Here is a 12,936-nt window from a genome sequence, read left to right on the forward strand (position 1 = left end):
GCTGCTTCCTGAGTTCAAAGAATTAATTGTCTCGTCACTCCACACTTAGTGCCTCCAGCAGACTAATGATTGAGTTTCTTCATTTGATATATTTTTTTTCCTCCCTTCATAATCCTATAAACAACATGAATTTCTATTTAATAAATATGTAATATAACATTCCTTTGGCTAAACATGCTTATCTAGGGAACCTAAGTTCGGGGGCTTACACTCCGGCACTGCAACGCTGAACCCTAGTGCCACCGCGTCTCTTTGGTTTTATAAAAGAATTTTTCTATCGTTTTTCTTGATGATCACGCCAATTTTCCATTTTTTCTCCTCTATCCTTCTCTTCTCCACTGTAAACACTTATTCTCTTCAATTTTATTTCATCATTAAGCATTATCTTCTTACTTTTAAGGACGATTTGTGGCTAGAGGTAAGTATCTAGCTCGAGTTAAGAGTCTATTTTTATTTATTTTTGTGTGTGTGTGTGTGTGTTCATAAGATTTTGATGTTGAACTTCTGCTGAGATTTTCTTATTTTAATGAAATTTTATCTTGTACTGATTCCTCAATCATTTTTGCATGGGATTATCTGACATGTTAGTCGCATTTGATTGATTGATAACTTTAGATTAACTACGAGTGTACCACTTTCATGTAATCAAATATTGTTGGAAGGAAAAGAGGTTAAAATTACACCCAATTCTCTCAATTTTGTATTAAATCCAAATTTCTCTTATCAACTCAATTTATGTTAATCATCTTCTCTAATTTTGCTCTACAACAAAATTAATGAACCAAAAATCCAATCAATTTAAGATGATTAAATTTGAAGTTACTAAAAAACTCGAGATGTTACAACCACTATCAGGCCCACGCGTCACCATCCAAACATCACTGTTGCTGCCAGATTGGTGGTCCTGGGTAATATTTTTGGTGTCTTGTGTGTTTTCTTGAAAGATCTTGAATACCCATTGAAATTTGGCATTCAATTCCAACAGCAGTTTAAGGTATTCGAAGGTTTTTTCGGTAAGTTTTGAGATTTTGACTAGCAATAATTAAGGGATTTTGATATTCTTTACATAAATATTCTGGGTTTATTTAGAAGACATTGTTCGAAGCTTGTTGGGACTAATAACGAATGAATTTTTTACCGCTCTCGAGAGGTTGTAGGCTAGTGGGAAAGGGTTGTCTCACAGGAAATCTATGATCTATATAGCATAATTATCAAATTTAATGGTCGTAATAGGGGGGAGGGGGGATCAAAAGACAACGGGCGGTAAATTTCAAGGAAATAAAGTGAACAATGAGATGTTTCTTTAAAAATTCAATGAGGAAAATTACTCGGCGATAGGAGCAAATAATAGACCATTGTTCAACTTCTTCTTCTTCATGTAGTTTACGCCACCCCCTCTCTCTCTAATTAATAAGTATTTATATCCACCTATGAAATAAAAGGTGACAATTTATTTTTCAAAAAAGTAAAAATCTTTATTCGTTCATGTGTAATTGCAACAAATGGCACATAAATAAAATTGGCGAAAATTCAATGATCCAACAAATAATAAGTGATATAGAATATTCGTGCAAATATATAAATGAATAATGAATCACATCAATTATTCAATCAAGATGGGGTTCTGCATTAGGGCTCTTTGCAAGGATAGTGGATGCATCCCCTTCAAAAACAATTTCTTCTTGACCATCTATAATATCATTTCCTCCCCTGCAGCGATTGATTGCACTACAACCTCTGTTATATGGATTTGCAGGAGTTAATTTACACAGTTCAGGATGCTTTACGCTGCATCCAGGACTAACATCTTTTTTTATAGGATCATAACCAATGTGATCAGCTGCATTTGCTATCTCAATCATGTCGAAGTTAACCAAGAGAATCCCAAGAAAAACATATGTAATTACCTTTAACATGGTCATCGTTGATTACAAACTCTATTACAAAACTTAAAACGTGAGTCCCTTGTGATAAGATGGAATACAAAAGGTAAGAATATTTATATATTCAAATAGCTATTTTTAATATAAGGTGGTTACACTATTTGTTGCATATGTTTATCTCGTTAGAATCTAACTTAGCAAGAACACATTTGCATAGTATGGTCGATATTTTGCCAACTTGTAGGTTCAACCAAATGACAATGTTGGTTTATTCTTTAAATAGGGATTGCATAAGTAACTAATGCAAACAAAATAATCTTCAATTTTTTAGTAGTTGGTTACAAAAACATTTCGTTAGGATGTAAGAATGTCCTTTTGACAATATATTCATGCAATCAAAAACTTACATAATATATGTGTGGAAATAAAAAGTAAACCTACAAATGTTAAAAGAATAATTAGGCAATCCATGATCCAGTTTTAGCCCTCCTGTATATAATTAAAGGTTAAAAATCGCTTTTAGTCCCGAACCAATTTTGTCTCTAAAACTGGGATTTTCATGATTTTGTCCTCAAATTTTTAGTTTTGTAAGAATTTAGTCTCTAAAAATTAAGATGTAACAATTTAGACCTTGTACTTTGAAGTTTTTATCAATTTTGTCCCTATTGTAAAAATTTGAATTAAGATTTAATGAGGTTTTTTGCATAAATAAACCGATAAACTAATTAAAGACCCTTTTTTTTTACAACATACAAAGTCTGTATCATAACATAATAAAAATTGACATCTAAATTTGCTTTGACGTTAGGGTGACGATGACGAAGGGGCGATAAAAATTGAAGAATGTCATGTTATTAAAGGTCTTTAATGTCTTGTGGCACTGCGACACTATGACATTTGACAAATGTCGCGCGTGCGTCGAAACACTAAGCATAGCGCTGCGCTTTGACAATGGGGGTTCCCAATCCTCCGGTGCTGCAACGCTGCACCCTAGTGCCACTGCGTCTCTTTGGTTTTATAAAAGAATTTTTCTGTCGTTTTTCTTGATGATCACGCCAATTTTCCATTTTTTTTCTCCTCTATTCTTCTCCTTTCCACTGTAAACACTTATTCTCTTCCATTTTTTTTCATAATTTAGCATTATCTTGTTGCTTTTAAAGACGATTTGAGACTAGAGGTAAGTATCTAGCTCGAGTTAACAGTCTATTTCTATTTTTTTTTGTGTGTGTTCATGAGATTTTGATGTTGAACTTCTGCTGAGATTTTCTGATTTTAATGAGATTTTATCTTGTACTGATTCCTCAATCATTTTTGCATGGGATTATCTAACATGTTAGTTGCATTTGATTGATTGATAACTTTAGATTAACTACTAGTGTACCACTTTCGTGCAGTCAAATATTGTTGGAAGGAAAAGAGGTCGCATCCCAAAATTACACCCAATTCTCTCAATTTTGTATTAAATCCAAAATTTGGATTTTGATGATTTAGTCCTCGAATTTTTAGTTTTGTAAGAATTTAGTCCCTAAAAATTAAGATGTAACAATTTAGTCCTTGTACTTTGAAATTTTTATCAATTTCGTCCCTATTGTACAAATTTGAGTTAAGATTTAATGAGGTTTTTTGCATCAATAAACCGATAAACTAATTAAAGACCCATTTTTTTACAACATACAAAGTCATAAAAATTGACATCTAAATTTTTTTTTACATTAGGGTGACGATGACGAATGGGCGATAAAAATTGAAGAATTTCATCTTATTAAAGGTCTTCAATGTCTCTTGGCACTTCGATGCTACGACATTCGACGGAAATCAAGCTTGCGTTGAAACGCTAAGCGTAGCGCTACGCTTTGACAATGGGGGTTCCTGGCCCTCCAGCGCCACAACATTGCACCCTAGTTCCACCGCATCTCTTTGGTTTTATAAAAGAATTTTTCTACCGTTTTTCTTGATGATCACGCCAATTTTCCATTTTTTCTCCTCTATTCTCCTCTTCTCCACAGTAAACACTTATTCTCTTCCATTTTTTTTCATCATTAAGCATTATCTTCTTGCTTTTTAGTAATATTTGTGGATAGAGGTAAGTATCTAGTTCGAGTTGAAAGTCTATTTTTTTTTTTTTTTCGTGTGTGTTCATGAGATTTTGATGTAGAACTTTTACTGAGATTTTCTGATTTTAATGAGATTTTATCTTGTATTGATTCCTCAATCATTTTTGCATCGGATTATCTGACATGTTAATTGCATTTGATTGATTGATAACTTTAGATTAACTAATAGTGTACCACTTTCGGGCAGTCAAATATTGTTGGAAGGAAAAGAGGTTGCATACCACTATCAGGCCCACGCGTCGCCATCTATACATCACCGTCGCTGCCAGATTGGTGGTCGTGGGTAATATTTTTGATTTCTTGTGTGTTTTCTTGAAAGATCTTGGATACCCATTAAAATTTGGCATTCAATTCCAATAGCAGTTTAAGGTGTTCGAAGGTTTTTTCGGTGAGTTTTGAGATTTCGACTAGCAATAATTAAGGGATTTTTATATTTTTTTCATAAATATTCTGGGTTTATTTACAAGTCATTGTTCGAAGGTTGTTGGGACTAATAACGAATAAAATTTTTACCGCTCTCGAAAGCTTGTAGGCTAGTGGGAAAGGGTTGTCTCACAAGGAATCTATGATCTATATAGCATAATTATCAAATTTAATGGTCGGAATAGGGGGGAGGGGGGGATAAAAAGACAATGGAAGGTAAATTTCTAGGAAATAAAGTGAACAATGAGATGTTTCCTTAAAAAATCAATGAGGAAAATTACTCGACGATACGAGAAGATTTGTAATTATGAACATCCGTAATTATCATTAAACATCCGTAATTATCAAACTAGATTGAATATAATTTAAACTAAATTCTTCAACATTATTTTGAACCAATTAGGGAAAAATAAAATATATTTATGTGTGTGTATATACATAAGTCATTATCTCTTCGAGAAGCATCTAGAAAAAGGGAAAAAAATAATAGACCATTGTTCAACTTCTTCTTCTTCATGTAGTTTATGCTGCCCCCTCTCTCTCTAATTACTAAATATTTATATCCACCTATGGAAGAAAAGGTGACAATTTATTTTTCAAAAAAGTAAAAGTATTCATTCATTCATGAGTAATTACAACAAATTTGATATAAATAAAGGTGCCAAAAATTCAATGATCCAATAAATAATAAGTGGTATAGAATATTCGTACAAATATATAAATGAATAATGAATCACATCAATTATTCAATCAAGATGGGGTTCTGCATTAGGGCTCTTCGCCGGGATAGTGGATGCATCCCCTTCAAAAGCAATTTCTTCTTGACCATCTATAATATCATTTCCTCCCCTGCAGCGATTGATTGCACTGCAACCTCTGTTATATGGATTTGCAGGAGTTAATTTATACAGTTTAGGATGTTTTACTGTAACGACCGGATCCTTACATATTAAGGTCCGACCGCTACGACATGCATGCTTAGACTTTTCTATTATGAGATGAGTTTTGGTAAAAATCTCAAAAGAACATATCTAAGATTTTATTAATTAGGTAGAAAACTATATAAAAAGTTTATTTTACAAAACTCCAGGATCCATAAAACACTAGCATAGTGATACAAAAATGCATATGCCTATAATGAGTTTGATGGTTGGCCATTTGAGCGACGTCCAGCTCTGCCACCTACGCTGTGTTCTTACCTACAAAGTCTGTAAAAATAGGATGTGTATATAATATACCCAGTAAGTAGTTCTCACATAGAGTAGTGACCAAATGCACAATCACATGCAACATGTTCTGAAAACATATGATTGGGACCGAAAACATATAATAACATGTGGTGGTCGGTTATGCTTCTAACGTAAATTTCTCCACCCTGATAGGAAGATGAGGACTTAGGCGGAAACTAACTCATCTGATGATTAGCAGGTCATGCAGTTAGTAGGGCCAGAGTCGCATCCAACATCACTAACGTAAATTTCTCTGCCTTGATAAGAAGATGAGGACTTAGGCGGAAACTAGCCCATCTGGTGATTAGTGGGTTATGCAGTCAGTAGGGCCAGAGTTGCATCCAACATCAACCATTAACATAAACGTAAGATTGGACTAGAGGGGTGCAACCATACATACCCTGTTAGTCACTAGCATAATCTTGACATAGAATTGGGTCTAGAGGGGTGCAACTATACATACCCTGCTAGCCCTAGAAGCATAACCTTTTTCTAATTAAAATTTAATCTTATGAACAAACATAATACATGGGGTCCCTTGTCGATAAACGTATTTTAAACATGTAATGCAACAATAACATAATTATGCAACATATTAAAGGTACACTACCATAAAACACTGGTGAGATAACTACTTACCTTAACTGCGATCCTAGTTATTCCTTATTATTCCTTATGGTTTAATCAATAGAGCTTTCCCTCTTAAACTAGAAGAAAATTTGGGCAGCACCTCACCTGAGTTTTATCTCTTCTAACCTCACAGAACTTCCTCACTCACACTTACTCTTTCATACGATTCTTTGTTACTGAGATTTGTTTGAAAATGGGTTAAATCTTCAGGCAATAGGTCCTATTTATAGTGGTTTTTAGCTCTTCTCAGTGTGACAACTCATCCTACAAATGTCTTCTTTAAAATTACTTAGGTTTAAGAATTTCTCTTAATAAGACACCTAATTTTGGCTAACGTTTGCCCTTACGTCTTCAACCTTTGTTTGTATTCAATTTTAGGGTTCTCCATGTATAATCTATAAGATCGTGGCCAAATTCAACGCATAATCCACGCTTCTGTCCAAATCTCGCTCTCTTTTTCTCAGAATCTCGCTCTCTCCAGCTTTCTCGCTGGTTTGGCTCTCGTGACTCTCGCTCTCGCTCTCGCTGGTCTCGCTCTCGCTCCCGCTCTCTCCCACTGTCTCGCTGAGAATCTCGCTCTCTCCACTCTCACTCTCTCCAATTTTCTCTCCACTCTCGCTAGTTTTCACGGGTGGGTTGCCTTCACTGCTTGTGGATTCCACTTCCCTGTTTTTTGTGGATTCCACTTCCCTGTTTTAACTCTTTCAAATTTTGAGTAAATGGGCAATTAATTCGCCTCCAATTCTTCCAATGAGCAGTGCCCAAACAAAAAGTTATCTACTGCCTTTTGTCTCCTGAATTAGCTAGCATCCAACTTCTAATTAATCCTCCCTGATTCTGCCCCCTTATTCATTATTTTTTGATAATTAATAAATTTCTTATTTTTTTTCCAATTTAAATTTCCACCCCATTATCCTATTAAGTTTATATATTTTTCATTCTAGGGTTAGGGTATTACATCTACCACCCCTTTAAATAAAATCTCGTCCTACTTAACATTTGACATTTAATTTTCTGTAGTGTATGCATACAAAATTGGGTTGTTACATTTACGTTGCATCCAGGACTAACATCTCCTTTTATAGGATCATAACCAATGTGATCAGCTGCATTTGCTATCTCAATCATGTCAAAGTTAACAAAGAGAATCCCAAAAAAACAAACGTGATTACCTTTAACATGGTCATCGTTGATTACAAACTCTATTACAAAACTTAAAACGTAAGTCCCTTATGATAAGATGGAATTCAAAAGGTAAGAATATTTATATATTCAAAATAGCTATTTTTAATATAAGGTGGTTACACTATTTGTTTCATATGTTTATCTCGTTGGAATCTAACTTAGCAAGAACACATTTGCATAGTATGGTCAATATTTTGCCAACTTGTAAGTTCAGCCAAATGACAATGTTGATTTATTATTTAAATAGAGATTACTTAAGTAACTAATGCAAACAAAATAATCTTCAATTTTCTAGTAGTTGATTACAAAAACATTTCGTTAGGATGTGAGAATGTCCTTTTGACAATATATTCATGCAATCAAAAAATTACATAATATATGTACGTAAATAAAATGTGAACCTACAGATGTTAAAAGAATAATTAGGCATCCATGATTCAATTTTAGCCCTTGTGTATATAAATTAAAGGTTAAAATCGGTTTTAGTCCCAAAACATCCGAAAAAGAAAGAATTTTGTCTCTAAAATTTGGTTTTATAAAAGAATTTTTCTGTTGTTTTGATCACTCTAGTTTTCCAGTTTTGCTCCTCTATTATTCTCCTCTCCACTGTAATCACTTATTCTCTCCCATTTTTTTGCATCATTAAGCATACTCTTCTTGCTTTTAAGGACGATTTGAGTCTACTGGTAAGTATCTAGCTCGAGTTAAGAGTCTATTTCTTTTTTTTTTTTTTTGTATTTTTCAGATTTTGATGTTGAACTTCTGTTGAGATTTTCTGATTTTAATGAGATTTCATCTTGTACTGATTCCTCAATAATTTTTGCATGGGCTTATCTGACATATTAGTCGCATTTGATTGATTGATAGCTTTAGATTAACTACTAGTGTACCACTTTCGTGCGACCAAATACTGTGTGAAGGAAAAGAGATCGCATGCCAAAATTACACCCACTTCCATCAATTTTGTATTAAATCCAAATTTCTATTATCAACTCAATTTAAATTAATCATCTTCTCTAATTTTGCTCTAAAACAAAAATTATTGAACCAAAAATCCTATCAATTTAAGATAATTAAATTAAAAGTTACTAAAAACTCGGGATGTTGCAACCACTATCACGCACACCCGTCACCATCCGTACATCGCCGCCGCTGCCAGATTGGTGGTTGTGGGTAATATTTTTGGTGTCTTGTGTGTTTTCTTGAAAGATCATGCATACCCATTAAAATATGGCATTCAATTAATGTTACCCATAATAAGTTGTTGCTAGATGAGATATTTAAAGGATTTTAAAGTGCTATCCATCAACAGTTTAAGGTGTTCAAAGGTTCTTTTAGTGAGTTTTGAGATTTCGACTAGCAATAATTAAGGGATTTGGATATTTTTTCATAAATTATCTGGGTTTATTGATCGAAGCCTGTCGGGACTAATAACGAATGTCAAGGAAATAAAGTGAATAATGAGATGTTTCTTTAAAAATTCAATCAAGAAAATTTATTGGCAATAGGAGCTGTTTCTACATATTTTTCTCTCATTAAATACTAGAAATCAATGGCACTTGTGAATAAACGCTCAATCATTTAATGAAACTAATCACTAAACATCCATAATTATCAAACTAGATTGAATCTAATTTGAACTAAATTCTTCAACATTATTTTGAACCAAAGAAGCCTAGAAAACTATCCTAATTTATAATAAGTTCATTGGGGATTATTATTCTGATAAATGATAGACTAGAAAACCCAAATCGAACATGCGATTTATCTCTTTGAGTTAATTAGTTCACGGATGTCAAAGTACAAGGATTGCCTCTAATTAAGCACTCACTCCCTAATCATCCTACTAAATTCATTGTTTATGCAAAGGATAAATGAACATTGCATACAAAGAATCATTTATCAAGAATTGTCAAACACAAGCCAAGAAATGGCTCGACGGAAACAAAGCCAAACCAAACACAAAACATCACATTCTACCAAGGAATAAAACATAGAACAAAGAACAAAAAAAAAAAGCCCCACAACTGGAGCCAACAACAAAAACATAAAGAAGAAATACATCAACCCACCAGGAAAACTAGATAAGACTAAAAAGGTCAACCTGCTAGGAAATAGCACGAGCACGAACCGTAGAGACAATAAGATGAAACAGAGCAGAGACCGTCCTTGGTCGACCCTCATGGAGTCAGCGATTACACTCCTGGTAGATGTAGTAGATGGAAGCACACCAGAAGACACGGAACAACTTACTGCGCACCCCCTTACTCGATCATACTCGACACACCCAACTCAACTCTACATCCCATCCTGCCACCCAATGAGTCAAACCCAACTGACACACCACCCCCGACCATACCTCTCTCCCAAACCCACACTCAAAAAATAGATGATCCCGCAACCGCAAACCTCCCCCATACAAAAGACACCCCCCCTCTGCACGACATACCCTACCTTTTCAACCAATCCAGCATGCCCAGTTTGTCCCTCACAGCTAACCACACACAGAAGGAATGATGCGAGACACCACCCCCAGACCACAAAAGACCTGCCCAAGACATCCTAGGACGACGAGGACGTAAATGATCTTACGCACTAGGAATTGAAAACCGACCACTCGCACTCGACACCCAAACCCAATAATCCTCTCGCCTCACCCTAGACCTCACTGCCTGTATAAGACCACAGATCTCGAGCAACTCCGCTGACACTGTAGGCCACCTCCAACCTCCCTCACCATCCATAAACTCCGATAACTACACCTCTAAACTACTCTCTGCATTTCCGACTACCCTAGACCCATATGTATCCAAAATCACACCCATCGGCAACCAAAGGTCCTACCATACAAAGCATGACCTTCCATCGCCCACCATCAAACGAACCAAAAGCTTGAATCTATCTCTACACCGAAAGATAGTCCTCGAGCATCAAGACTTCCCAACCTCACACTGAATAGCCCACAAAGACCACCCACGCAAAATATACGCTTCCATCCACGCCACCCAACTTAACTAAAAGAATCCAGAACAGCTTCATAATAGCAACCTGGTTCCATAAAGCCATATGTTTCACACTCAACCCTCCCTCACCCTTCGACGAGCACACCTCATCTCAAGCCACCCGTGCACCACCACGACACTGCCTTTTCATAAATAGCTCCGCAACAGACACTCGACCTCATGAGTTACACATGCAAGTAACACTAAGATACTACACCAAAACACTTGAAAGAATTGCAAGACAGACCTGACAAGCTGCAACCTCCCCGCAAAAGAAAGGGAACGAGCCATCCAACTCTTAATACGAGCTGTAATCCTCTGAATCAATGGTGCACAATCCACAACCCTCAACCTACCAACCAATAAAGGCAACCCAAGATACCTAACAGGCAGCGAACCAAGGCTGAACCCCATAAAAGTAGCAAGATCCCCAGCAACACTAGAATCCACTCCCGCTACAAACATGAAACTCTTCCCCACATTCGTAACTAACCCAGTCAACTCGGCAAACTCTACCAGAACCTGCTTCACAAACTCCAGAGACCAGATGCGTTAAGCCCACACGCTCACACCGATCATTGAACCTAAACGACTCAGGAGGCTTGTTTAAAAATCGAGAAAACACTTCCATCACCAACACAAACAAAAAGGGAGATAACGGATCCCCCTGCCTCAACCCCTTCCTCCCCGAGAAAAAACCTCTCAAGAGACCCATTGATCATCATAGATAAAATCAACGAAGTAACACAAGCCCTTACCCAGCTAACGAATTGAATGGGAGTACCAATGGCAAGCAACACACCAAACAGGAAATCCCAATTGATTGAATCATAGCCCTTCTATAGGTCAACCTTCAACACACATTTGGGCTTCCCTCTGTCTAACTTATAGCCCCCTATAAGTTCCTGACACAAAAAAATGTTATCAAAAATCGACCTGCCAGGAACAAATGCAGACTGGTTACCACTAATGACAAAAGGCAACCACAATCGCAACCTATCAGCAAGGACCTTCGTACATTTATATACAACATTGCAACATGAAATAGGACAAAAGTCCTCCATACGATCTGCTCCCGACCTCTTAGAGATAAGAGAAATAGTAATAAAGTTAACTCCACCATGCAGATAACAGGACTAAAAAAAATCAGCACGACATTACTAAAATCAACACCCACCACACTCCAAGAGAATTTGTAAAATTCCACTGAGACTCCATCAGGCTCAGGAACCTTCCCAAAATTCATTGAAAAAAAAACCTTCTGAATCTCATTCCGACTCACTAGGCGACTAAGCGTCTCCACTGTAAGCCCTTGATCTTGAATTGTTCCTAAAGGAAACAATTAAAATAATTAAAGTTAAAAGTTAGTTTGGAAAAAATGGAAAAAAAAAAAAAACAAAAAAGGAAGAAGAAGAAGAGAAAGGGAATTAATCAAAAAGAAAAGGAAGAAATAGAAGAAAGTGGAATTTTGGAAAAGGAAAAGGAATTTGAAGAGGAATTGAATTTAAAAAAAAATAAAAAAGAAAGAAAGAAAAGAAGTAAATAAATAAGTAAATAAGTAAATAAAATAAAATAAAGAGAGAAATAAGAAGAAAGAAAAGCGGTGACGAGCCTGAGAATGGGAGCGATTTATACCGATTCCCTCGAGCAAACCCTAATTTTCTTTGATGAAATTGTAGAGGGACGTGAGGAAGAGAATTTCGAGGGTTACCGGAGTGATTGGAGCTGTGGAGGTTGAGGAATTTGAATGAAAAGTCGGGTTAAGTCTGAATTTTGGACAGTCTGAACAGGCTTCAGTGTTTTGAAGTTCTCGAGCTGTAGACACGAAATTTGAAGCTAGAATTTTGAGGTTAGTAAGTTAAGAGGTTTATTAACATTTTTCTTGAAGGACGTTAGAGCTAATTTTGACTGAAAATTGGTGAATTAATAGGAAGACCGAGACTACACGGAATTTCGGGCGAACAGAGAAACGTGACTTTTGGAGCTGATTCGGTGTTATTCAAGCGTTTTCAAAGCTTCAAATTCTCAGTTTATTTGGTTAATATGCTTATTGGAAAGTTTAAGCAAGAAATTTTAGGTTATATGGTTAGGGATTGATGAATTTCAAGCTGGGAAAAGTTCTGAAACTTCTCGCCGGAAAACAGGGGTATCAAGAAATATTTGACCGATTCCAGAAGATTTAGGGCGATTCAAGACTCCAAAATGTGAGGTAAGATAGTTTAGAGGATGGGTAAGAGGTTTATATAAATTAATTCGAGTGGGTATGGCTCAAATGAGCGAATTTGGTCGCCGGAAGTCTCACCAGAAAACTGGCCGAATTTGGAAGAAAATGTGGGCTGGAGGTTGAAGATGACTTCTGTCCGTCATTAAAAGCTGAAAAATCCAAATTTATGGTAATTAAAGTGTTCTCAAACCTAAGTAGTGGCTGTTTGGTATTCATATGATATTTTAAGCATGGAATTAGAGGAAA

General features: G+C 35.9%; 1 protein-coding gene and 1 long non-coding RNA gene across 2 annotated transcripts; one reads left to right on the forward strand and one right to left on the reverse strand.

Annotated features, from left to right (window-relative positions):
• Positions 1-5,166: 5,166 nt before the first annotated feature.
• LOC150037938 (uncharacterized) lies at positions 5,167-11,530 on the reverse strand. The gene is made up of 4 exons (XM_090311084.1): positions 11,403-11,530; positions 11,090-11,228; positions 10,714-10,988; positions 5,167-5,296 (listed from the first exon to the last, which is right to left on the reverse strand). The coding sequence occupies exons 1-4, from the start codon at positions 11,528-11,530 to the stop codon at positions 5,167-5,169; spliced, it is 672 nt and encodes a 223-aa protein (XP_090167210.1).
• A 500-nt stretch (positions 11,531-12,030) lies between these two features.
• Positions 12,031-12,936, forward strand: LOC120072317 (uncharacterized). The gene is made up of 2 exons (XR_005480413.2): positions 12,031-12,315; positions 12,397-12,936. It is a non-coding gene; the product is annotated as an uncharacterized LOC120072317 (long non-coding RNA).

Source organism: Benincasa hispida, chromosome 2 (assembly GCF_027475165.1).
Source record: "Benincasa hispida cultivar pf3 chromosome 2, pf3_genome.v1.1, whole genome shotgun sequence".
Classification (NCBI taxonomy): domain Eukaryota; kingdom Viridiplantae; phylum Streptophyta; class Magnoliopsida; order Cucurbitales; family Cucurbitaceae; genus Benincasa; species Benincasa hispida.